The following is a 26952-nucleotide window of genomic DNA, read 5'->3' on the forward strand; positions in this document are numbered from 1 at the left end:
TTGTCATACTGTTAACTGGGTTTAGATCACAAGTTGTACGGTGTGATTGGTGTGGCTGGTATGAGTCTTACCCGGGATTCAAAATGCCTCCCTTATTGTGTATGCTCGTCCGGGCACAGTACCTAACTGGAGTCTGGAGGAGGGTCATAGGGGGAGGAGCCAGTGCACACCACCTGACCTAGTAAAGCTTTACTTTTTTGTGCCCTGTCTCCTGCGGAGCCGCTATTCCCCATGGTCCTTTCAGGAACCCCAGCATCCACTACGGACTCCGAGAAATAGAATTATCGGTAAGTAAATTCTTATTTTTTACCTCAAGTCACTCCCCAACAGAAAAAGACACCGACTTTTCAACCGCAGCCCTTTCGTTCCTTTAAAAACAAGAGAGCAAAGGGATATTCATATCTGCCACGAGGCAGAGGAAGGGGGAAGAGACACCAACGTCCCCCTCCGACAGGGTGACGGTCTTGGAAGCCATTCACAAGCTGTACTCTCAGCAGGTGATAGTCAAGGTACCTCTTTTACAACAAGGAAAGGGGTATTATTCCACTCTATTTGTGGTACCGAAGCCGGATGGCTCGGTAAGACCTATTCTAAATCTGAAGTCCTTGAACCTGTACATAAAGAAGTTCAAGTTCAAGATGGAGTCACTCAGAGCAGTGATAGCGAACCTGGAAGAAGGGGACTTTATGGTATCCTTGGACATCAAGGATGCGTATCTCCACGTTCCAATTTACCCCTCACACCAGGGGTACCTCAGGTTCGTCGTACAGAACTGTCACTATCAGTTTCAGACGCTGCCGTTCGGATTGTCCACGGCACCTCGGGTCTTTACCAAGGTAATGGCCGAGATGATGATTCTTCTTCGAAGAAAAGGCGTATTAATTATCCCATACTTGGACGATCTCCTAATAAGGGCAAGGTCCAGAGAACAGCTAGAGATGGGATTAGCACTGTCTCAAGAAGTGCTAAAACAGCACGGGTGGATTCTGAATATTCCAAAATCCCAGTTAATTCCGACAACACGTCTGTTGTTCCTAGGGATGATTCTGGACACGGTTCAGAAAAAGGTTTTTCTCCCGGAGGAAAAAGCCAAGGAGTTATCCGAGCTTGTCAGGAACCTCCTAAAACCAGGAAAGGTGTCTGTACATCAATGCACAAGAGTCCTGGGAAAAATGGTGGCTTCTTACGAAGCAATTCCATTCGGCAGATTCCACGCAAGAATTTTCCAGAGGGATCTGTTGGACAAATGGTCAGGGTCGCATCTTCAGATGCACCAGCGGATAACCCTGTCTCCAAGGACAAGGGTATCTCTTCTGTGGTGGTTACAGAGTGCTCATCTATTGGAGGGCCGCAGATTCGGCATACAGGATTGGATCCTGGTGACCACGGACGCCAGCCTGAGAGGCTGGGGAGCAGTCACACAAGGAAGAAACTTCCAGGGAGTGTGGACGAGCCTGGAAACGTCTCTTCACATAAACATTCTGGAACTAAGAGCAATCTACAATGCTCTAAGCCAGGCAGAACCTCTGCTTCAGGGAAAGCCGGTGTTGATCCAGTCGGACAACATCACGGCAGTCGCCCATGTGAACAGACAGGGCGGCACAAGAAGCAGGAGTGCAATGGCAGAAGCTGCAAGGATTCTTCGCTGGGCGGAAAATCATGTGATAGCACTGTCAGCAGTGTTCATCCCGGGAGTGGACAACTGGGAAGCAGACTTCCTCAGCAGACACGACCTTCACCCGGGAGAGTGGGGACTTCATCCAGAAGTTTTCCACATGCTGGTAACCCGTTGGGAAAGACCAATGGTGGACATGATGGCGTCTCGCCTCAACAAAAAACTGGACAGGTATTGCGCCAGGTCAAGAGATCCGCAGGCAATAGCTGTGGACGCGCTGGTAACGCCTTGGGTGTACCAGTCGGTATATGTGTTTCCTCCTCTGCCTCTCATACCAAAAGTATTGAGAATTATACGGCAAAGAGGCGTAAGAACGATACTAGTGGTTCCGGATTGGCCAAGAAGAACTTGGTACCCGGAACTTCAAGAGATGATCACGGAAGATCCGTGGCCTCTACCTCTGAGAAGGGACTTGCTTCAGCAGGGTCCCTGTCTGTTTCAAGACTTACCGCGGCTGCGTTTGACGGCATGGCGGTTGAACGCCGGATCCTAAAGGAAAAAGGCATGCCGGAAGAAGTCATTCCTACTTTGATTAAAGCACGGAAGGAAGTAACCGCGCAACATTATCACCGCATTTGGCGAAAATATGTTGCGTGGTGCGAGGATCGGAGTGCTCCGACGGAGGAATTTCAACTGGGTCGATTCCTACATTTCCTGCAATCAGGATTGTCTATGGGTCTCAAATTGGGATCTATTAAGGTTCAAATTTCGGCCCTGTCGATTTTCTTCCAGAAAGAATTGGCTTCAGTTCCTGAAGTCCAGACTTTTGTTAAGGGAGTGCTGCATATACAGCCTCCTGTGGTGCCCCCAGTGGCACCGTGGGATCTCAATGTTGTTTTGGACTTTCTCAAATCTCATTGGTTTGAACCACTAAATAATGTGGATTTGAAATATCTCACATGGAAAGTGACCATGCTACTAGCCCTGGCTTCGGCCAGGAGAGTGTCAGAACTGGCAGCTTTATCTTACAAAAGCCCATATCTGATTTTCCATTCGGACAGGGCAGAACTGCGGACTCGTCCGCATTTTCTCCCTAAGGTGGTGTCAGCATTTCATCTGAACCAGCCTATTGTAGTGCCTGCGGCTACAAGTGACTTGGAGGACTCCAAGTTACTGGATGTTGTCAGAGCATTGAAAATATATATTGCAAGGACAGCTGGAGTCAGAAAATCTGACTCGTTGTTTATATTGTATGCACCCAACAAGATGGGTGCTCCTGCGTCTAAGCAGACGATTGCTCGTTGGATCTGTAGCACAATCCAACTTGCACATTCTGTGGCAGGCTTGCCACAGCCTAAATCTGTAAAGGCCCACTCCACAAGGAAGGTGGGCTCATCTTGGGCGGCTGCCCGAGGGGTCTCGGCATTACAACTTTGCCGAGCAGCTACGTGGTCAGGGGAGAACACGTTTGTAAAATTTTACAAATTTGATACTCTGGCTAAGGAGGACCTGGAGTTCTCTCATTCGGTGCTGCAGAGTCATCCGCACTCTCCCGCCCGTTTGGGAGCTTTGGTATAATCCCCATGGTCCTTTCAGGAACCCCAGCATCCACTAGGACGATAGAGAAAATAAGAATTTACTTACCGATAATTCTATTTCTCGGAGTCCGTAGTGGATGCTGGGCGCCCATCCCAAGTGCGGATTATCTGCAATAATTGTACATAGTTATTGTTAACTAATTCGGGTTATTGTTGTAGGGAGCCATCTTTTAGAGGCTCTTCTGTTATCATACTGTTAACTGGGTTTATATCACAGGTTGTACGGTGTGATTGGTGTGGCTGGTATGAGTCTTACCCGGGATTCATAAATCCTTCCTTATTGTGTACGCTCGTCCGGGCACAGTACCTAACTGAGGCTTGGAGGAGGGTCATAGGGGGAGGAGCCAGTGCACACCACCTGATCGTAAAGCTTTACTTTTGTGCCCTGTCTCCTGCGGAGCCGCTATTCCCCATGGTCCTTTCAGGAACCCCAGCATCCACTACGGACTCCGAGAAATAGAATTATCGGTAAGTAAATTCTTATTTTTATGGTATCTCTGGACATCAAGGATGCTTACTTGCATGTCCCCATTTATCCACCTCACCAGGAGTACCTCAGGTTTGTGGTACAGGACTGTCATTACCAATTCCAGACGTTGCCGTTTGGTCTGTCCACGGCACCGAGAGTATTTACCAAGGTAATGGCCGAAATGATGGTACTCCTTCGGAAGCAAGGAGTTACGGTTATCCCGTACTTGGACGATCTCCTCATAAGGGCGATGTCCAGGGAGCAGTTGTTGATCAGCGTAGCACACTCTCAGGAAGTGTTGCAACAGCACGGCTGGATTCTGAGTACTCCAAAGTCGCAGCTGATTCCTACGACGCGTCTGCCCTTCCTGGGTATGATTCTGGACACAGAACAGAAGAAGGTGTTTCTCCCGGAGGAGAAGGCCCAGGAGTTAGTGACTCTGGTCAGGGACCTCCTAAAACCAAAACAGGTGTCGGTGCATCACTGCACGCGAGTCCTGGGAAAGATGGTGGCCTCATACGAAGCCATTCCCTTCGGCAGGTTCCATGCGAGGATCTTTCAGTGGGATCTGTTGGACAAGTGGTCCGGATCGCATCTTCAGATGCATCGGCTGATCACCCTGTCCCCGAGAGCCAGGGTGTCTCTTCTGTGGTGGCTGCAGAGTGCTCATCTTCTCGAGGGCCGCAGGTTCGGCATACAGGACTGGGTTCTGGTGACCACGGATGCAAGCCTCCGCGGATGGGGGGCAGTCACTCAGGGAAGAAACTTCCAAGGGCTGTGGTCAAGTCAGGAGACTTGTCTGCACATAAATATACTGGAACTAAGGGCCATATACAACGCCCTGAGTCAAGCGGAGCCCCTGCTTCGAGACCAACCAGTGCTGATTCAGTCAGACAACATCACGGTGGTCGCCCATGTAAACCGCCAGGGCGGCACAAGAAGCAGGGTGGCAATGGCAGAAGCCACAAAGATTCTTCGTTGGGCGGAGATTCACGTACAAGCACTGTCAGCAGTGTTCATTCCGGGAGTGGACAACTGGGAAGCAGACTTCCTCAGCAGACACGACCTCCACCCGGGAGAGTGGGGACTTCATCAAGAAGTCTTCACACACATTGCAAATCGATGGGAACTGCCACAGGTGGACATGATGGCGTCCCGCCTCATCTAAAAGCTAAAAAGATATTGCGCCAGGTCAAGGGACCCTCAGGCGATAGCTGTGGACGCGCTAGTGACACCCTGGGTGTTCCAGTCGGTATATGTGTTACCTCCTCTTCCTCTCATACCCAAGGTACTGAGAATAGTAAGAAAAAGAGGAGTGAGAACGATACTCATCGTTCCGGATTGGCCAAGAAGGACTTGGTACCCAGAACTACAAGAGATGATCACAGAGGACCCATGGCCTCTGCCTCTCAGACAGGACCTGTTGCAACAGGGGCCCTGTTTGTTCCAAGACTTACCGCGGCTGCGTTTGACGGCATGGCGGTTGAACGCCGGATCCTAACGGAAAAGGGCATCCCAGATCAAGTGATTCCTACGCTGATAAAGGCTAGGAAGGATGTAACAGCTAAGCATTATCACCGTATATGGCGAAGATATGTTGCTTGGTGTGAGGCCAGGATGGCCCCTACAGAGGAATTCCAGCTGGGTCGATTTCTGCACTTCCTACAGTCAGGTGTGACTATGGGCCTGAAATTAGGGTCCATAAAGGTCCAGATTTCGCCCTATCCATTTTCTTTCAAAAAGAACTGGCTTCACTGCCTGAGGTTCAGACGTTTGTAAAGGGAGTGCTGCATATTCAGCCCCCTTTTGTGGCACCTTGGGATCTTAACGTTGTGTTGGATTTCCGGAAATCCCACTGGTTTGAACCACTTAAGACCGTGGAACTAAAGTATCTCACGTGGAAAGTGGTCATGCTGTTGGCCTTAGCATCGGCGAGGCGTGTATCAGAATTGGCGGCTTTGTCATGTAAAAGCCCTTATTTGATCTTCCATATGGACAGGGCAGAATTGCGGACTCGTCCCCAATTTCTCCCAAAGGCGGTATCATCGTTTCATTTGAACCAACCTATTGTGGTCCCTGCGGCTACTCGGGACTTGGAGGACTCCAAGTTGCTGGACGTAGTCCGGGCTTTGAAAATATATGTTTCCAGAACGGCTGGAGTCAGGAAGACTGACTCGCTGTTTATTCTGTATGCACCCAATAAGCTGGGTGCTCCTGCTTCAAAGCAAACTATTGCTCGCTGGATCTGTAGCACGATTCAGCTGGCTCATTCTGCGGCTGGATTGCCGCATCCAAAATCAGTGAAAGCCCATTCCACAACGAAGGTGGGCTCTTCTTGGGCGGCTGCCCGAGGGGTCTCGGCTTTACAGCTTTGCCGAGCGGCTACTTGGTCGGGTTCAAACACTTTTGCAAAGTTCTACAAGTTTGATACTCTGGCTGAGGAGGACCTTGAGTTTGCTCATTCGGTGCTGCAGAGTCATCCGCACTCTCCCGCCCGTTTGGGAGCTTTGGTATAATCCCCATGGTCCTTACGGAGTCCCCAGCATCCACTAGGACGTTAGAGAAAATAAGAATTTACTCACCGGTAATTCTATTTCTCGTAGTCCGTAGTGGGTGCTTTCCCAAGTGCGGACTTTCTGCAATACGTGTATATAGTTATTGCTTAATAAAGGGTTATTGTTAAGAGCCATCCGTTGAGTGATGCTCAGTTGTTGTTCATACTGTTAACTGGGTAAGGTTATCACGAGTTGTACGGTGTGATTGGTGTGGCTGGTATGAGTCTTACCCTGGATTCCAAAATCCTTTCCTTGTAATGTCAGCTCTTCCCGGCACAGTTTCCCTAACTGAGGTCTGGAGGAGGGGCATAGAGGGAGGAGCCAGTGCACACCAGATAGTACCTAATCTTTCTTTAGAGTGCCCAGTCTCCTGCGGAGCCCGTCTATTCCCCATGGTCCATACGGAGTACCCAGCATCCACTACGGACTACGAGAAATAGAATTACCGGTGAGTAAATTCTTATTTCCCCCCTTTAACGTCCTAGGGGATACTGGGATGGATTAGTACCATGGGGTATAGATCGGGTCCATTGGAGCCTGGCATTTTAAGAAATGTTCAGTGTGTGCTGGCTCCTCCCCTCTATGCCCCTCCTGAAGACTCAGTTTAGAAAAATGTGCCCAAGGAGCCGGGTGCATTCTCTGGAGCTCCAGAGTGTTTTTTTCAAAAACATTTTTAGTTTACTATTTTCAGGCAGTACTGGCTGGCACCAGTCTGCCTGTATCATGGGACTTAGGGGATCTCTGAACTAACCTCTTATAGGGTTAATGGTCCGGATCCCCGCTGACAGACAAAAGCTCCTGAGGCGCTGTTTCACATGCCCCGAGGGTGTGCGCACATGCCGACAGCATGCCGCCACCTCTAACAGATGCTGAAGACGCGGTGCGGTGAGTACAGACACTGGGGTCCCGGTTAGCGGGTCCCTGGTGACAGTGGCGGCATAAGGGCGCGGTGGGCACCTGACTGCGGTGCCCACTGAGGACTCCCACACTGGCGCTGTTGATAAAAGGGGTTTTAACTCCGTTTTACACATAAAAAAAGAAAAAGCCAGTATAAACTTTTATAGAGGGACCGCACGCCATTATGGAGGCGGGGCTTCCCGGAGAGCGGGACCAGCGGCTCAGAGGCGCCATTTCCAGCGGATGCTGATTTCCAGCCTTCATACAACACGCTGCTCCTCCGCAGACCCTGCTAAATCGCCTTGTACTGGTGCCAGTGGGATTTATAGAAAGGGGGGAGCTTATAAATAATAACAAAAGCCAGCAGCCTTATCTAAGGCTCTGGTTTATGCCCGGCAGAGCACTGCTTTGACTGTGTGTCATTGTGTGTTGGTCTCATCCCTCTCTATATAACTTCATTCGGGCTGTCTGGGGGTTTTCTTTGTTATTTCACTGAACTTTGTTATTTCTCTAATACTGTGTGTGTGTTTCTCTAACGTCCCAGTGGATGCTGGGGACTCCGTAAGGACCATGGGGAATAGACGGGCTCCGCAGGAGACAGGGCACTTTAAGAAAGAATTTGGATACTGGTGTGCTCTGGCTCCTCCCTCTATGTCCCTCCTCCAGACCTCAGTTTGAATCTGTGCCCGGACGAGCTGGGTGCTACTTAGTGAGCTCTCCTGAGCTTGCTATAAGAAAGTATTTTGTTAGGTTTTTTATTTTCAGGGAGCTCTGCTGGCAACAGACTCCCTGCATCGTGGGACTGAGGGGAGAGAAGCAGCCCTACTCACTGAAGATAGGTCCTGCTTCTTAGGCTACTGGACACCATTAGCTCCAGAGGGATCGTACACAGGATCTCACCCTTTGTTGTCCGATCCCGGAGCCGCGCCGCCGTCCCCCTCGCAGAGCCGGAAGACAGAAGCCGGTGAAAGAAGCAAGAAGACTTTGAAATCTTCGGCAGAAGACTCCAGTCTTCACTGAGGTAGCGCACAGCACTGCAGCTGTGCGCCATTGCTCCCACATTAAACCCACATACTCCGGTCACTGTAGGGTGCAGGGCGCAGGGGGGGGCGCCCTGTACAGCAATTAGAGACCTCTTTGGCAAAAGTTTGCATAATATACAGTTGGGCACTGTATATATGTATGAGCCCCCGCCAAAATTGTACATGAAAGCGGGACAGAAGCCTGCCGTCGAGGGGGCGGGGCTTCTTCCTCAGCACTCACCAGCGCCATGTTTTTTCTCCACAGCACCGCTGAGAGGAAGCTCCCCGGTCTCTCCCCTGCAGTTACATGGTAGAAGAGGGTAAAAAGAGAGGGGGGGCACATAATTAGGCGCAAAAATCAATATAAACAGCAGCTACTGGGTTAACATTAAGTTACTGTGTTATTCCTGGGTTAATAGCGCTGGGGTGTGTGCTGGCATACTCTCTCTCTGGGGTATATGCAATTAGCGGCGAATCGCGGCAATTTTTCGGCCGTTTTTTAATTCAACACAATTCGACCGTCTAATTTCGGCAAGTGGGTGCCGAAATTGACCATATTCAATGAAAAACGGATTCGACAGTCCCGCTGACGAAAAACGGCCGATTTGACGGATTTTGTTCGGATTTTTAAAAAACGGGAAATAACGGGGACAAAAATGGCGTGGGGTCCCCCCTCCAAAGCATAACCAGCCTCGGGCTCTTCGAGCCGGTCCTGGTTCTAAAAATCCGGGGGGGAAAATGTCATGGGATCCCCCGTATTTTTAAAACCAGCACCGGGCTCTGCGCCTGGTACTGGTGCAAAAAATACGGGGGACAAAAAGAGTAGGGGTCCCCCGTATTTTTTACACCAGCATCGGGCTCCACTAGCTGGACAGATAATGCCACAGCCGGGGGTCACTTTTATACAGCGCCCTGCGGCCGTGGCATTAAAATATCCAACTAGTCACCCCTGGCCGGGGTACCCTGGGGGAGTGGGGACCCCTTCAATCAAGGGGTCCCCCCCCAGCCACCCAAGGGCCAGGGGTGAAGCCCGAGGCTGTCCCCCCCCATCCAAGGGCTGCGGATGGGGGGCTGATAGCCTTTGGAAAAATGAAAGAATATTGTTTTTTCCAGTAGTACTACAAGTCCCAGCAAGCCTCCCCCGCAAGCTGGTACTTGGAGAACCACAAGTACCAGCTTGCGGGAGTAAAACGGGCCCGCTGGTACCTGTAGTTCTACTGGAAAAAAAATACCCAAATAAAAACAGGAGACACACACCATGAAAGTAAAACTTTATTTCATACATGCCGACACATACATACTTACCTATGTTGACCCGCTGACTGCCACGCCCCCCTCGTCACTGAAGAATCCGGGGTACCTGTGAAAAAAATTATACTCCCCTCAATCCAGTGTCCAGGTTATAATCCACGTACTTCGCAAAAAAAGAAAATGAACACCCGGACCAAACGGACATCAAGAAGTCTTCACACAGATTACAAGTCGTTGGGAACTGCCACAGGTGGACATGATGGCATCCCGCCTCAACAAAAAGCTACAGAGATATTGCGCCTGGTCAAGAGACCCTCAGGCGATAGCTGTAGACGCACTAGTGACACCGTGGGTGTTCCAGTCGGTTTATGTATTTCCTCCTCTTCCTCTCATACCAAAGGTGCTGAGAATCATAAGAAAAAGAAGAGTGAGAACAATACTCATTGTTCCGGATTGGCCAAGAAGGACTTGGTATCCTGATCTGCAAGAAATGCTCACAGAGGACCCATGGCCTCTGCCTCTAAGACAGGACTTGTTGCAACAGGGGCCCTGTCTGTTCCAAGACTTACCGCGGCTGCGTTTGACGGCATGGCGGTTGAACGCCGGATCCTAGCAGAAAAAGGCATTCCGGATGAGGTTATTCCTACGCTGATAAAGGCTAGGAAAGACGTGACGGCTAAACATTATCACCGTATATGGCAAAAATATGTTGCTTGGTGTGAGGTCAGGAATGCCCCTATGGAGGAATTCCAGCTGGGCCGTTTCCTTCACTTCCTACAGTCGGGAGTGACTTTGGGCCTGAAATTGGGTTCCATTAAGGTCCAGATTTCGGCTCTATCCATTTTCTTTCAAAAAGAACTGGCTTCTCTTCCTGAAGTCCAGACGTTTGTAAAGGGAGTGCTGCATATTCATCCCCCTTTTGTGCCTCCAGTGGCACCTTGGGATCTTAGCGTGGTGTTGAGTTTTCTGAAGTCATACTGGTTTGAGCCACTCAAAACCGTGGAGTTAAAATTTCTCACGTGGAAGGTGGTCATGCTATTAGCCTTGGCTTCAGCTAGGCGTGTGTCAGAATTAGCGGCTTTGTCACATAAAAGCCCCTATCTGGTTTTCCATATGGACAGGGCAGAATTGCGGACCCGTCCACAATTTCTGCCAAAAGTGGTGTCATCCTTTCATATGAACCAACCTATTGTGGTGCCTGTGGCTACTCGTGACTTGGAGGATTCCGAGTTACTAGATGTGGTCAGGGCTTTGAAGGTTTATGTAGCCAGAACGGCTAGGGTCAGGAAAACAGAATCTTTGTTTATCCTGTATGCTTCCAACAAGCTTGGGGCGCCTGCTTCAAAGCAAACTATTGCTCGCTGGATCTGTAATACGATTCAGCAGGCTCATTCTGCGGCTGGGTTGCCGCTGCCTAAATCAGTTAAGGCCCATTCCACAAGGAAGGTGGGCTCTTCTTGGGCGGCTGCCCGAGGGGTCTCGGGATTACAGCTTTGCCGAGCGGCTACTTGGTCAGGTTCAAACACCTTTGCAAAGTTCTACAAGTTTGGTACCCTGGCTGAGGAGGACCTTGTGTTTGCTCATTCGGTGCTGCAGAGTCATCCGCACTCTCCCGCCCGTTTGGGAGCTTTGGTATAATCCCCATGGTCCTTACGGAGTCCCCAGCATCCACTAGGACGTTAGAGAAAATAAGATTTTACTTACCGGTTTATCTATTTCTCGTAGTCCGTAATGGATGCTGGGCGCCCGTCCCAAGTGCGGACTTCTTCTGCAATACTTGTATATAGTTATTGCTTAAATAAGGGTTATGTTGGTTGCATCAGGGTTGATCTGATGCTCCGTTGTTGTTCATACTGTTAACTGGGTAAGTTTATCACGAGTTATACGGTGTGATTGGTGTGACTGGTATGAGTCTTGCCCTGGATTCCAAAATCCTTTCCTTGTACTGTCAGCTCTTCCGGGCACAGTTTCTCTAACTGAAGTCTGGAGGAGGGACATAGAGGGAGGAGCCAGAGCACACCAGTATCCAAATTTTTTCTTAAAGTGCCCTGTCTCATGCGGAGCCCGTCTATTCCCCATGGTCCTTACGGAGTCCCCAGCATCCACTACGGACTACGAGAAATAGATTTACCGGTAAGTAAAATCTTATTTTTTATGCTGTATCAGAATGACTAGCAAAAAGGCTGTCCCTCCCTTCCCCCCCTGCCCATGCAACACAATGTTCTCCCCTTCCCCAGGGGGGATCTCCATGTGTTCTCTCCCTTCTCAGGGTAGCAATGTACAGGAGCCAGAGTGGTTAGAATAATTTAAAGGAATGATATCTAATATTACTACGGAGTTGGCTAACGCCAGACAGGAATGGCAGATCCTAAAGAAATCTGTGGATGATTTTTTTTAGTCAAGGCTGCTGACCACAGACAGGCTATTCAGCTCCCCCTGCTGGTCTCGCATAATTGCACACTCCCACATGTACACCAATCTGACTCTGAAAATGAAATGCCAGATTTGGATGAAGGTAAAGAAGTGGACATGGAAGGTGACAATACTCTGTCTCAGGGTGTGGAGTCCCTAATTTATTCTATTAGGGAAGTCTTCAACATACCAGATAAAGAGACAGAACCTAATGAAGAGTTTCTTTTATTTTTAATGTAAAACCAAAATCTACTGCCACTTTTCATATCTCCAAGGAATTAAACTCACTCTTTAAAGAGGAGTGGGTCAATCCTGACAAGAAATTTCAGACCCCTAAACAGTTGCTGAATTCCTTCCCTTTCCCATTTGAGGATAGGAAGGTATGGGAGAACCCTTTGACTGTGGATACCTCAGTGTCCAGGCTGTCACGTTAGATTGTGCTACCTCTCTTAAAGACACTGCTGACCGTAAAATTGAGACTAGACTCAAATCCATTTACACTGCAGTAGGTGTCGCGCAGAGGCCAACCATTGGTTGCGGTTGGATCACGAGGGCCATGGTCAAATGGTCTAGTAATATAATTGAGGGGTTTGACATTCTGCCTCAGGATGAGAACCTGACTCTACTGCAACATATCCAAGATGCTGCTAATTTTGGCTGCGACAATGGACAGCGGATGCTGATTCCAAGAAGGGCGTGGAAAATCTTCCTTTTACAGGTTCTGCCTTGTTTGGGGAAGAACTAAACAAGTGGATTTCTCAAGCAATGGTGGGCAAGTCTACCTATCTGTCGTCTGCCGTGCCTGGATCTCTGGATCAGGCATCCGGATCCTCCTCCACTAAGCCCTCCGCGTAACGGTTGGCCTCAGCTGCAGGGGGACATTCAGGTGGGTGCTCGACTACGATATTTCACCCAGGTGTGAACGGAATCCTGCCGGAACCCTTGGGTGAGGGACCTCATATCCAGGGTTACCGGTTGAAATTTCAAGCACTCCCTCCTCACAGAATCTTCAAGTCAAGCTTACCAGCTTCACCTGTAGCAAGAGTTACCTTGCAGGATGCCATTCACAAACTTCTACAAACGAAGGTTATTGTTCCAGTCCCTCCTCTGTTGCAAAACAGGGGATCTTATTCAAGCCTATTCGTGGTGCCGAAACCGGACGGTTCGGTATGACCGATCTTGAACCTCAAATCTCTAAAATCCGTACCTACGTGTGTACAAGTTCAAGACTGAATCTCTAAGAGCGTTGGTCTCTGGTCTGGAGGAAGGGGAATTCCTGGTTTCCCTGGATATCAAGGATGCATGTCTACACATCCCGATATGGCCCCCTCATCAGGCTTATCTCAGATTTGCTATACTGGACCGCCACTTCCAGTTCCAGGCCTTACCCTTTGGTCTCTCCACGGTTCCGAGGGTATTCACAAAAGTCATGACGAAGATGATGCTGCAAAAACTGGTACCGCTTCAGATGCTTCTGACTCTGAACAGGGAGGTCCCGTTTCATCTCCGTCATCTCACGTATGCACGTCTTTAAGTTACGAAGATGTGGTCAGAGCTCTAAATACTACTATAACACCACTCTTGGATAAACAAGCTGCAACATTTTCTGCCGCCATCAAGGATATCAAATACCATTTGGACTCCACTGACTTGCAAGTAATGGAGAACCAACATAAATTGGAAGAACAAGACCAAGCCCTTTATGAGCTACAACAGCAACTGGAAGAGGAGCGGAAACATACTCTCTGCCTCTCTAATAAAGTAGATGATTTGAAGAATGCGGAACAATTTGAGAATCGTGGGCCTCCCAGAATCCGTTAAAGGTCCTGAGCTTTATAAATTTTTATCCAAAGATCTTCTGCAAATGTTGGATCTCCAAGACACGTTGAAAGATTTTGCGGTGCAACGGGCCCACCGCCTTGGCCCTGTCAGAGATACCAGGAGTCCCAGAGTTGTCATCTTTCGATGCCTCAATTTCGCTCTCAAATCGCTGATCTGGACTGCTGCTTAAATCATTGGAGTGGCAAGACAACCGCCTCCTCCTTTTCCAGGATTACTCTGCTGAAGTATCCAAAGCATGTAAAGATATGTCACCAGTCTGCTCTCGATTGGTTCAACTGCAACGCAAATTTGCTCTCCTTTTTCCTGCGAGATTACGTATATTCACGGGTTCGAACTTTAAAGATTTTATGGAGCTGTCTGATGCCATGGCCTATCTAGATGGGGATACGTCAACTACCTCCTCGATGACCACCTGATCCTAGAATATTATGGGTCAATGTAACCTACTGGATGTTTCTCATGCTGATTGACTGTTCTGGATTGAGAGGCCTACGGGTCTGTATTTCATATGTTCTCTGAAATTTAGATTGTGGTCATTCTAACACTGTTATTTAGTCTTTCACAAAATATATCTACATGCTGATACCTCTCGTATTCTGTATCTGACTTGCAATTTATATAGTATTGTGGTTTTTCAGTTCTGATGTTTGTTGTTGGAGGTTGGAGGCTGGGTTTAACCGGCTTGGGATCTGAGTGATTCCGTTCATTTTGTTATGTGGTACTTTGTTGCCATACCGACTTTGGTTAATGTTTTTTTTTTTAGTTTTTCCTGGCCGGCTGGCGTGGGATTGCCTTTTGGCAGTGTGTTCTTTCTTTTACTTTTTTTATTTTTCTATTTCTACTTCTTGCTTTTTTCTCCCCCCTTTACTTTTTTGTATTCCCTTTCTCCTCCTTGTACCTTATTTCTATGTTTGTGGGACCGCATCATGAGTGGCTACTGCGTGCGGTGTATTTGGTCATTGTTTTAGTCTACTGCTGGAAATTTTATGTCATTGCTACGGTTTGGGTTCTGATCTCTTTACTCTGGGTTTTCTTATATACTGAGTGATCTTAAAATTTGCTCTTGGAATGTACAGGGGGTCCACTCCCCGGCTAAGAGGCGCAAACTTCTTTCTTATTTAAATTTCCATAAAATCGATATTGCCTTTTTACCAGAGACGCATTTGACGGACTCAGAGCATCCAAAACTAGCTATGTTAGATTTTCGAGTGGGGCCTTTGCCTCCTATAATTCAAAATCCAGAGGTGTGGCCATATTGATAAGGAAGGGTGTACCCTTCGATGTGTCCCTGCAGAGATCGGATCCGAATGGCCGCTATTTATTACTGAAAGCTGAAATTTATAGTACACATTATGTTTTCTGTAACTTATATGCACCTACGTCCTATGATAAGAAATTCTTTACTGCTATTGTTAACCTATTATATCCTCATTTAGATTCCCCATTAATTCTAGGTGGCGATTTAAATATGGTTATAGATCCTTATATGGATAGACATTCTAATGCTCCCTCGCCTTACCCATCCCGCAAGTTTGGAATCCTCTATCCGATTTGTACATTGCATTTGGTTGATATCTGGCGGGTTCACCATCCTATAGATAAAGATTTTACCTATTATTCAGCTCCCTATACTATGTACTCCAGGATCGACTATTTGCTGCCAGCTTCGGAACTGGCGGTTCGCATAGATAGCTCAGGTATAGAAACTTTGGGATTGACGGACCACGCTCTTATCTGGCTTACTTTATCCCCTCTGGTACCCTCTGGCGGATATAAGCTTTGGCACTTTCCTTCCTCCCTAGCATCCTCTTCTCCATTTAAAGACATACTCCAGTCAGCCTGGAACGCTTTTATGTTCGCAAACTCCGCGCATGCTTTTGACACAGCTCTGTATTGGCAAACTGCCAAGGCAGTTCTCCGTGGTCAGATCCTGTCCTTTGCTTCCTACCATAACAAACACAGACAATCCTTGATTCTCGACTATCAAACCGCTCTAACGCAAGCTTATGGAGACTTGTGACAAACCCCCTCTCCAGCTCATAGAGCACGCTATGATGAATCTAAAGTTGTTTTTGATAATTTAACGCAGCAGGTGGGGGATGCGAGAGTTAGGGACAATAAATTCTTATTCCATAAATATGGAAACAAAAATGGTAAATTGCTTTCTAATCTCTTACGGACCGATAGGTCAGGTTCTGTTATTTTATCCCATGGGTATATCACACACAACAGAGCAATCTATTATCAAAATTTTACATTAGTTTTATTCCGATTTATACGCTTAAGGCCCGATTGATACTGGTAACAAACATATATTTTGGAGTAAAATTTCTCTTCCCTTATAGTCTGAATTTCAATCAGCGGCTTTGACTACCTCAATCTCTGAAACTGAGGTGATTTCGGCCCTTAAAGGCCTTAAACTCGGTAAATCTCCAGGTCCGGATGGATACACTGGGGAATTCTATAGAATCCTACAATCTTCACTCTCCCTTCCTCTCACTAATCTTTTTAATTCCTTCCTTACAGATAAACTTTCTCTCTTTTTCAACAGTGCCATTATTAAAGTTTTGCCAAAAGTGGGCAGGGACCCCACTCTTCCGGGCTCCTATCGCCCCATTTCATTGTTAAACGCAGACTACAAACTTTTTACCAAGATTATTGCAGAGCGGCTCAAACGGGTGGTCCCATCCCTGGTGCACCTAGATCAAACTGGTTTTGTTTGGGGCCGCAATGCGGTCACCAACATCAGGAAGGTTCTGGCAGTCCTCCAACATTTAGATGATATCCATATTAATGATCTCCATCTTCTATTATCGCTTGATGCTGAGAAAGCGTTTGACCTTGTAGTTTGGGATCACTTCTTTGAGACACTCCGTAATTTTGGCTTTCCATCCCAATTGATCTCGTTAATTCAGATGCTTAACTCTGCCTCTATGGTCCTGGCTAACAAATTTATTTTGGAACCTATGTGTGTTCAAAGAGGTACCAGACAAGGCTGCCCTCTCTCGCCCCTCCTCTTTGTACTTGCCTTGAAGCCTTTGGCTGTGGCCCTACGAGCGAACCATTTTTTTACAGGTATTAAACTGGGTAGAGCAGATCTAAAATTATCACTGTTCGCAGATGATATGTTATTATTTGTGTCCCAGCCCTCCATTTCTATCCCAGCTATTTTACTTGAGATTTCGACTTTCAGCTCTTTTGAGGTTTATAAAGTAAACACTGTGAAGTCGGAGATACTTCCTTTGCCCAGTCCTCTCCTCGTTTCCTGTAGTTTCATCACAATTGAAATACTTCGGTATATTTATTACCCCTCATATTCAGCATATATACTCGGCAAATTTTTCTCACATAATCACATGCATAACCCAACTTTTTAATAACTGGATGCCGTTACCTTTATCACTAATGGGAAGGGTGGCGGTCATAAAGAGTGTGCTATTTCTGAAATTGTCTTTTCTACTCCAAATGTTGCCTCTCTTTTTAACCAAATCGGATCAAATTAGATGCACTACAATGTTTCAGAAATTTATATGGAACAATAGGAAACCGAGAATAGCTAGAGCTAGATTGCTTCTGCCTAAGGAGAAGGGTGGACTTGGACTCCCTGATATCTCTCTTTTTTTCTTGCGCAGCCGCATTCAGATATATTGCTGATTGGTGTCTAAACCGCTCCCAATTTACTAATCTATCCTTGGAGGAAGCACTATTTAGTCCTTACTCCCCGACTGCATTGCTGCACTTATCGCGGAACAAATTACCTGCGGGGGTCCAGAATAATATTTTATTTTAAGACACCTATAGAGCGTGGTCCGTCATTCATAAACGTTTCGGTACGAATCCATTTCTGACGAAATACATGCCTTTATGGGGTAATCCAGACTTTCCGCCCTCCCTCATGTCCTCATACCTTCAGTCCTGGAAGTCTAAAGGAATAGCATCAATCCGCGATGTATTTGATCCAGGTGGTGACTTATTTTCGTTTCAACACCTTGAAGAGAAGTATGATCTCTCTAATTCTCAATTTTTTCTGTTTTTACAAGTCAGACATTATGTAAACAGTAAGAGGTTTTCTAGTACTGTACCTATGATACTTTTATGGATTCTCGTAACCCATCCGTTTTATCCTCTCTTTTCTCTGACGTCCTAGTGGATGCTGGGAACTCCGTAAGGACCATGGGGAATAGCGGCTCCGCAGGAGACAGGGCACATCTAAAGAAAGCTTTAGGATCACCTGGTGTGCACTGGCTCCTCCCCCTATGACCCTCCTCCAAGCCTCAGTTAGATTTTCTGTGCCCGACGAGAAGGGTGCACACTAGGGGCTCTCCTGAGCTCTTTGTGAAAGTTTTAGTTTAGGTTTATTATTTTCAGTGAGACCTGCTGGCAACAGGCTCACTGCATCGAGGGACTAAGGGGAGAAGAAGCGAACTCACCTGCGTGCAGAGTGGATTGGGCTTCTTAGGCTACTGGACATTAGCTCCAGAGGGACGATCACAGGTTCAGCCTGGATGGGTCACCGGAGCCGCGCCGCCGGCCCCCTTACAGAGCCAGAAGAGCGAAGAGGTCCGGAAAAATCGGCGGCAGAAGACTTTCCTGTCTTCAGATAAAGGTAGGCGCACAGCACCGCAGCTGTGCGCCATTGCTCTCAGCACACTTCACACTCCGGTCACTGAGGGTGCAGGGCGCTGGGGGGGCAGCGCCCTGAGACGCAATAAATCGATAGAAAACCTTTTATGGCTAAAATAAATGCATCACATATAACTCCTGGGCTATATGGATGCATTTAACCCCTGCCAAAACATACAAGAAAACGGATGATAAGGACGCAGAGAAAGGGGCGGAGCCTATCTCCTCAGCACACTGGCGCCATTTTCCCTCACAGCTCAGTTGGAGGGAAGCTCCCTGGCTCTCCCCTGCAGTCACTACACTACAGAAAGGGGTTAAAAAAGAGAGGGGGGCACAAATTAGGCGCAGTATAAACAATACAGCAGCTATAAAGGGAAAAACACTTATATAAGGTTATCCCTGTATATATATAGCGCTCTGGTGTGTGCTGGCAAACTCTCCCTCTGTCTCCCCAAAGGGCTAGTGGGGTCCTGTCCTCTATCAGAGCATTCCCTGTGTGTGTGCTGTGTGTCGGTACGTTTGTGTCGACATGTATGAGGAGAAAAATGATGAGGAGACGGAGTAGAGTGTCTGTAATAGTGTTGTCACCCCCTGGGGGGTCGACACCTGAGTGGATGTACTGTTGAAATTGCGTGACAGTGTCAGCTTTGTATAAAAGACAGTGGTTGACATGAGACAGCCGGCTACTCAGCTTGTGCATGTCCAGACGTCTCATACAGGGGCTCTAAAGCGCCCGTTACCTCAGATACAGACGCCGACACGGATACTGACTCCTGTGTCGACGGTGAAGAGACAACCGTGATTTCCAATAGGGCCACACATTGCATGATTGAGGCAATGGAAAAAGTTTACACTCTTCTGATAATATAAATACCACCAAAAAAAGGGGTATTATGTTTGGTGAGGAAAAACTTCCTGTAGTTTTCCTGAATCTGAGAAATAAAATGAGGTGTGTGATGATGCGTGGGTTTCCCCCCGATAACAATTGATAATTTCTAAAAAGTTATTGGCAGTATACCTTTTCCCGCCAGAGGTTAGGGTGCGTTGGGAAACGCCCCCTAGGGGGGATAAGGCGCTCACACGCTTGTAAGAACAAGGGCTCTACCCTCTCTGGAGATGGCCGCCCTTAGGGATCCTGCTGATAGAAAGCAGGAGGGTATCCTAAAATGTATTTACACACATACTGGTGTTATACTGCGACCAGCAATCGCCTCAGCCTGGATGTGCAGTGCTGGGTTGGCGTGGTCGGATTCCCTGACTGGAAATTTGATATCCTAGATAAGGACAGTATATTATTGCCTATAGAGCAATGAAAAGATGCATTTCTATATATGCATGATGCACAGCGGAATATTTGCCGACTGGCATCAAGTATAAGTGCGTTGTCCAATTATACCAGTAAAGTGGTCAGGTGATGCGGATTCCAAACGGCATTTGGAAGTATTGCCTTAAAAAAAAAAAAAAAAAAGGGGATGTACCCCAGGTCGCCTCTCAAAATAAGACGCCGTATTATCAGGCGCAGTCCTGGTTGGCAAGCGGACAAAAGGGTTCCTCTTTTCTGCTCGTGACAGAGGGAGAGGAAAATGGCTGCAGAGATCAGCCAGTTCCCAGGAACAGAAACCCTTTTCCGCCTCTGCCAAGCTCTCAGTATGACGCTAGGGCTTTACAAGTTCAGGCACGGTGGGGGCCCGTTCTCAATGAATTTCAGTGCGCAGTGGGCTCACTCGCAAGTAGACCCCTGGATCCTTCAGGTAATATTTCAGGGGTACAAATTGGAATTTGAGACGTATTCCCCTCGCCGTTTCCAAAAGTCTGTTTTACCGACGTCTCCCGCTGACAGGGAGGCAGTTTTGGAAGCCATTCACAAGCTGTATTCCCAGCAGGTGATAATTAAGGTACCCCTCCTGCAACAGGGAACGGGGTATTATTCCACACTATTGTGGTACCGAAGCCAGAGGTTCAAATTCAAAATTGAGTCACTCAGAGCAGTGATTGCAAACCTGGAAGAAGGGGACTACATGATGTCTCGGGACATCAAGGATGCTTACCTTCATGTCAAAATTTACCCTTCTCACCAAGGGTATCTCAGGTTATGGTACAGAACTGTCACTATCAGTTCAGACGCTGCCGTAGGGATGGTCCACGGCACCCCGGGTCTTTACTGAAGTAATGACCGTAATGATGATATTCCTTCGAAGGAAGGGAATTTTAGTTATCCTTTACTTGGACGATTCCCTGATAAGGGTGAGATCCAGGGAACAGTTGGAGATCGGTGTAGCACTACCTCAGGTAGTGTTGCGGCAGCACGATTGGATTCTCAATATTCCAAAATAGCAGCTGGTTCCGACGACTTGTCTTCTGTTCCTAGGGATGATCCTGGACACAGTCCAGAAAGAAGGTGTTTCTCCCGGAGGAGAAAGCCAGGGAGTTATCCGAGCTAGTCAGGAACCTCCTAAAACCGAACCAAGTCTCAGTGCATCAATGCACAAGGGTTCTGGGTAAAAATGGTGGCTTCCTACGAAGCAATCCCATTCGGCAGATTCCACGCAAGACTTTCCAGTGGAACCTACTGGACAAATGGTCCGGGTCGCATCTTCAGATGCTTCAGCGGATAACCCTGTCACCAGGGACAAGGGTATCCCTCCTGTGGTGGTTGCAGAGTGCTCATCTTCTAGAGGGCCGCAGATTCGGCATGCGGGACTGGGTCCTGGTGGCCACGGATGCCAGCCTGCGAGGCTGGGGAACAGTCACACAGGGAAGGAATATCCAGGGCTTATGGTCAAGCCTGGAGACATCACTTCACATAAATGTCCTGAAGCGAAGGGCCATTTACAATGCTCTAAGCTTAGCAAGACCTCTGCTTCAAGGTCAGCCGGTGTTGATCCAGTCGGACAACATTACGGCAGTCACCCACGTAAACAGACAGGGTGCCACAAGAAGCAGGAGGGCAATGGCAGAAGCTGCAAGGATTCTTCGCGGGGCGAAAAACCATGTGATAGCACTGTCAGCAGTTTTCATTCCGGGAGTGGACAACTGGGAAGCAGTTTTCCTCAGCACGACCTCCACCCGGGAGAGTAAGGACTTCACCCAGAAGTCTTCCACATGATTATAAACCGTTGGGAAAAACTCGACAGGTATTGCGCCACGTCAAGGGACCCTCAGGCAATAGCTGTAGATGCTCTGGTAACACCGTGGGTGTACCAATCAGTGTATGGGTTCCCTCCTCTGCCTCTCATACCCAAGGTACTGAGATTGATAAGATGGAGAGGAGTAAGCACTATATTAGTGGCTCCGGATTGGCCAAGAAGGAATTGGTAACCGGAACTTCAAGAGATGCTCACGGAGGATCCGTAGCCTCTACCTCTAAGAAGGGACCTGCTCCAGCAAGGACCTTGTCTGTTCCAAGACTTACCGCGGCTGCGTTGACGGCATGGCGGTTGAACGCCGGATCCTGAAGGAAAAAGGCATTCCGGATGAAGTCATCCCTATCCTGATCAAAGCCAGGAAGGATGTAACCGCAAAACATTATCACCGCATTTGGCGAAAATATGTTGCGTGGTGCGAGGCCAGTAAGGCTCGACGGAGGAAATTCAACTGGGTCGATTCCTACATTTCCTGCAAACAGGAGTATCTATGGGCCTGAAATTGGGGTCCATTAAGGTTCAAATTTCGGCTCTGTCAATTTTCTTCCAAAAAAGAACTAGCTTCAGTCCCTGAAGTTCAGACATTTGTTAAAGGGGTACTGCATATACAGCCTCCTTTTGTGCCTTTAGTGGCACTTTTGGGATCTCCAGGTGGTTTTTGGGTTCCAAAAGTCACATTGGTTTGACACACTTAAATCTGTGGAGTTAAAATATCTCACAGAAAAAGTGGTCATGCTGTTGGCTCTGGCCTGGGCCAGGCGCGTGTCAGAATTGGTGGCTTTATCCTGTAAAAGCCCTTATCTGATTTTCCATTCGGACAGGGCGGAATTGAGGACTCGTCCTCAGTTTCTCCCTAAGGTGGTTTCAGCGTTCACCTGAACCAAACCTATTGTGGTGCCTGCGGCTACTAGGGACTTGGAGGACTCCAAGTTGCTAGACGTTGTCAGGACCCGGAAAATATATGTTTCCAGGACGGCTGGAGTCAGGAAATCTGACTCGCTGTTTATCCTCTATGCACCCAACTAGCGGGGTGCTCCTACTTCTAAGCAGACTATTGCTCGTTGGATTTGTAGTACAATTCAGCTTGCACATTCTGTGGCAGGCCTGCCACAGCCAAAAATCTGTAAATGCCCACTCCACAAGGAAGGTGGGCTCATCTTGGGCAGCTGCCCGAGGGGTCTCGGCTTTACAACTTTGCCGAGCAGTTACTTGGTCAGGAGCAAATACGTTTGTAAAATTCTACAAATTTGATACCCTGGCTGAGGAGGACCGGGAGTTCTCTCATTGGGGGCTGCAGAGTCATCCGCACTCTCCCGCCCGTTTGGGAGCTTTGGTATAATCCCCATGGTCCTTACGGAGTTCCCAGCATCCACTAGGACAGGGGTGGGCAATTATTTCAGCTGGGGGGCCGCTTAACACTTCCAGCGAATATTCGAGGGCCACACACAAAATACTCAAAAAGAGATACCTTTTTACACATTACGGCAGACAGCGTGCCCTTTTTACACATTATGGCAGACAGTGTCCCCCTTTTTACACATTACGACAGACAGCGTCCCCTTTTTACAGATTACGACAGACAGCACCCCCATTTTTATAATTACGGCAGACAGCGCCCCCGCTTTTATACATTACGGCAGACAGCGCCCCCGCTTTTATACATTACGGCAGACAGCGCCCCCGCTTTTATACATTACGGCAGACAGCGCCCCCGCTTTTATACATTACGGCAGACAGCGTCCCCGTTTTTATACATTACGGCAGACAGCATCCCCTTTTTACACATTACGGCAGACATCGCCCCCGTTTTTATACATTACGGCAGACAGTGCCCCCGTTTTTACACATTACGGCAGACAGCACCCCCCGTTTTTACACATTACGGCAGACAGCACCCCCGTCTTTATAATTACGGCAGACAGCGCCCCCGTTTTTATACATTACGGCAGACAGCGCCCCCGTTTTTACACATTACGGCAGACAGCGCCCCCGTTTTTACACATTACGGCAGACAGCGCCCCCGTTTTTACACATTACGGCAGACAGGGCCCCCGTTTTTACACATTACGGCAGACAGTCCCTACCCCCCTTTCCCCACCCTCCCCTAAACCTATATAGCAGTCCTTACCCTCCCCCCCCCCCCCACTCCCCTAAACCCATACAACCGTTTTTAACTCCCCTCCCCATAACTTATAGGGCAGCTTTAGCTTTATCCAGGGGGTTTACCTATTTGTCAGTGACGATCCCCACTGTCAGTGATGATCCGCGCTGCTGCTGCTGCTGCTTCTCCCCGCTGGCCGCCGTTTCTTCTCCCCACTGGCCTCCGCTTGTGCTCCCCACTGGCCGCTTCGTTCTGCTCCGAGTCCCACTCTGCAGTGCCCGCCCAGCACCGCCCCCGTGACGCCCAGCGCCGCCCCCGTGACGCCCAGCGCATGACATAGAGGAAATCCCGGTCAGCTGACCATGTGACGTGACCGGGATTTCCTCAGCGGCGCCGCGTCTGCGAGCAGTGCAATGACAAGCGGCCTGTCGGGCCTCTTGTCATTGCACTCTGGTGGGGCACAGCGGGCCAGGCAGGATCGGTCCGCGGGCCGCATCCGGCCCGCGGGCCGCATGTTGCCCACCCCTACACTAGGACGTCAGAGAAAATAAGAATTTACTTACCGATAATTCTATTTCTCGTAGTCCGTAGTGGATGCTGGGCGCCCATCCCAAGTGCGGATTGTCTGCAATACTGGTACATAATTATTGTTACCAAAAAATTCGGGTTATTGTTGTAGTGAGCCATCTTTTCGAGAGGCTTCTCTATTATCATGCTGTTAACTGGGTTCAGATCACAAGTTGTACAGTGTGATTGGTGTGGCTGGTATGAGTCTTACCCGGGATTCAAAATCCTTCCTTATTGTGTACGCTCGTCCGGGCACAGTATCCTAACTGAGGCTTGGAGGAGGGTCATAGGGGGAGGAGCCAGTGCACACCAGGTGATCCTAAAGCTTTCTTTAGATGTGCCCTGTCTCCTGCGGAGCCGCTATTCCCCATGGTCCTTACGGAGTTCCCAGCATCCACTACGGACTACGAGAAATAGAATTATCGGTAAGTAAATTCTTATTTTTACTTTAATATCCCAAAGTTCATTTAAGATAAGATTTCTTTATAACAATTTAGTGATTTCTTCTCTTCATGGACCATGGCAGTCTGTTTGGGAAACATGGTCTCGTGATTTCCCAGATTTTTTTAACCCAGAACGTATTATGAAACAATTCTCTTATGTTACAAATGGTTGGGCTCGGCTCAATTACAAGAAGTCAATTTTAAGTTCCTAAACAGGGTATACATTTCTCAAGCACAAAGGAGTCATATGGCCCCCGACCTTGCTGAGTACTTGCCCGTAATGTTATGCCTCAATTGCTAACTTCTTACATAATGTATGGACATGCTCTAAGGTTAAAAGGTTCTGGTATAAAATTCATGATTTTCTCCAACAGATTACTAAAGTTAGACTACCATTCTTTTGGGAACATTTTTTACTAGCTGATTTTTCGGGTTGGGTACCTTTTTTCTTGCATAAATCTGTTCTTCCCATTTTGACAGTACTGGTTACATTAGCTAAAAAACTCATGCTATCTTTTTGGATCTCCAAATCTAAACCTACAATAACACTATTGAAGGCTGAACTTCTTAAGTTAATTTATTATGACCGAAAAGCAGCTATGACCAACTCTGAGAAAGGATTGGAGACGTTTTACAAAAAATTTAGTTTTTATTTAGAATTTCTGCAACAGGCTATAAATACACGCATTATGCATATCTTTGATAATACTACCTGGTTGCTCAAACGTAGACTATCTTAAGTTTTTATCAACTCTATATGCCTCTGGTATTTTTTCTTTTTCCTTCACCAAATTATCTAGGAATACCCTGCAGTATCATTTCGCTTATGTCAATATATGTCGCCTTTGAAATATGTCGACTCAACACCACCATGGTGCCATGGTACCTATCCTCTCCCTTTTCACCCTCCTGTCTGGTTGTTTTTTCTTCTTACTATCTTCTTTTTCTTTCTTTTTCTCTTTTCCCCTTTTCTTCATTTCTTTCGTTTCTCTTTTTATACTATCCTGTAATAAAAAAATTAAAAAATGGTATTCTGTTGTGTTTAAAGGTATTTATGGACTGCTATTTTCACTGATTTAATACTAGAGATAACATGTCTTTTCTCTGATGCTTTTTAATTATACTGAACAGTGTATCTGATCTCGGTGAAACGATTTCTTTGTACTCTGTGATCTTATGTGTACTTCTTGTTATCTTCTCGATAGCCTCCCATAATTGCTATGTTTGTTTGATCTTTGAGTCTGAATACTTCAATAAAATGGTTTAAAAAAAAGTGCCAGGCTCCAATGGATCCGATCTATACCCCATGGTACAAATCCATCCCAGTATTACCTACGGACTACGAGAAAAGGAATTACCGGTAGGTATTAAAGTCCTATTTTATTTTTTTTCAACTTTTTCATACTTTAACATCCACGTGAACTATGATTGGGAATAGTAACCTGTGCCGTGCGCAGAGGTAGCAGAGTAAGGCACCTTGCCCGAAGTTCGCTCGCCATGCAAGGAGCCGTGGTACACTAATGGGGCTTGTTTGTGGCAGAAAATTGACGAAACCCCCCCCACAAATTTTTTTTCAAATTGTGTCGACCATTTACGTGTTGATTTTTTGGCCCTGTCTACCTTTCCTACTGTCTACCTATTATATGTCGACCTTGTGACCCTGTCGACCTAATGCTTGTCTACCATTAGTGGTAGAGCTATTGCCTTTAGACATTTTTAGTGTAGCTCTAATAATTTCCACCCATTGGGAATACCCCCATTGCTCCGCCTAGCTCAAGTGAGTCAAGAAGCTTGATAATTAATGCAGGGTTCCCATTAGCCATCATGTAAGAGTGTACCCTGTAAATGAGCCTGTGCCTGTTGTTTTGAGACCTGCTTTATAGACGTCTGTTTTAAGAAGTTTTACCCATAAGCCCCTATCATCCACTTATGGAAGAATAAACCATAGCAGAATATCTTTTCCAGAATGCCATTGTCATGAGATAATAATAAATTATATTTTATACACATCTCTTATTACTTATGAAAGCACACAGAAGGGCAGAACTGAACCTTATAACGGAATTATGGTTCCCATATTCTGTCATTTGGGTATGGAAATGTGAGTTGTAAAAGTGTTAATTTGTGGTGAAATGAGCTCATTTATGGCTGTATTAGCAATAAGAAAATATTTATGCTGATCAGAGTTATGTTGGATCCCACAGGTCTAGTCTCTCACTGAAGGACTATATGCCATGGCTGTGTATTTTGACCATCGTATAGAAGCTCCGAATCCTGCAGCTTTGCCTTCCAACATCTCCTGGCACAGCCACCATGCTCTGCTAGCTGTGGCTTCTGTAAGCTCCAGCGCTGGCGGTTGTGTGGATATCTACAGTGAGCTGGTAAGTTGCTCTCATACGCCAGTATCAAAGCAC

General features: G+C 47.4%; 1 protein-coding gene across 5 annotated transcripts in view; it reads left to right on the forward strand.

Moving 5' to 3' along the window:
• Positions 1 to 26952, forward strand: part of IFT140 (intraflagellar transport 140) — a 364909-nt gene that overhangs the window by 33200 nt on the left and 304757 nt on the right. For 3 of the 5 annotated variants that reach the window (XM_063934666.1, XM_063934663.1, XM_063934667.1), the window contains one exon: positions 26743 to 26919. In XM_063934666.1, coding sequence (XP_063790736.1) covers positions 26773 to 26919 — 147 coding nt within the window. In that variant the 5' untranslated portion in view covers positions 26743 to 26772. Of the gene's footprint in view, positions 1 to 25743; positions 25899 to 26742; positions 26920 to 26952 lie in introns of all 5 variants that reach the window. The other 2 variants (XM_063934664.1, XM_063934665.1) reach the window with 1 other exon arrangement.

The sequence above is a fragment of the Pseudophryne corroboree genome, chromosome 7 (genome assembly GCF_028390025.1).
Source record: "Pseudophryne corroboree isolate aPseCor3 chromosome 7, aPseCor3.hap2, whole genome shotgun sequence".
In the NCBI taxonomy this organism is placed as follows: domain Eukaryota; kingdom Metazoa; phylum Chordata; class Amphibia; order Anura; family Myobatrachidae; genus Pseudophryne; species Pseudophryne corroboree.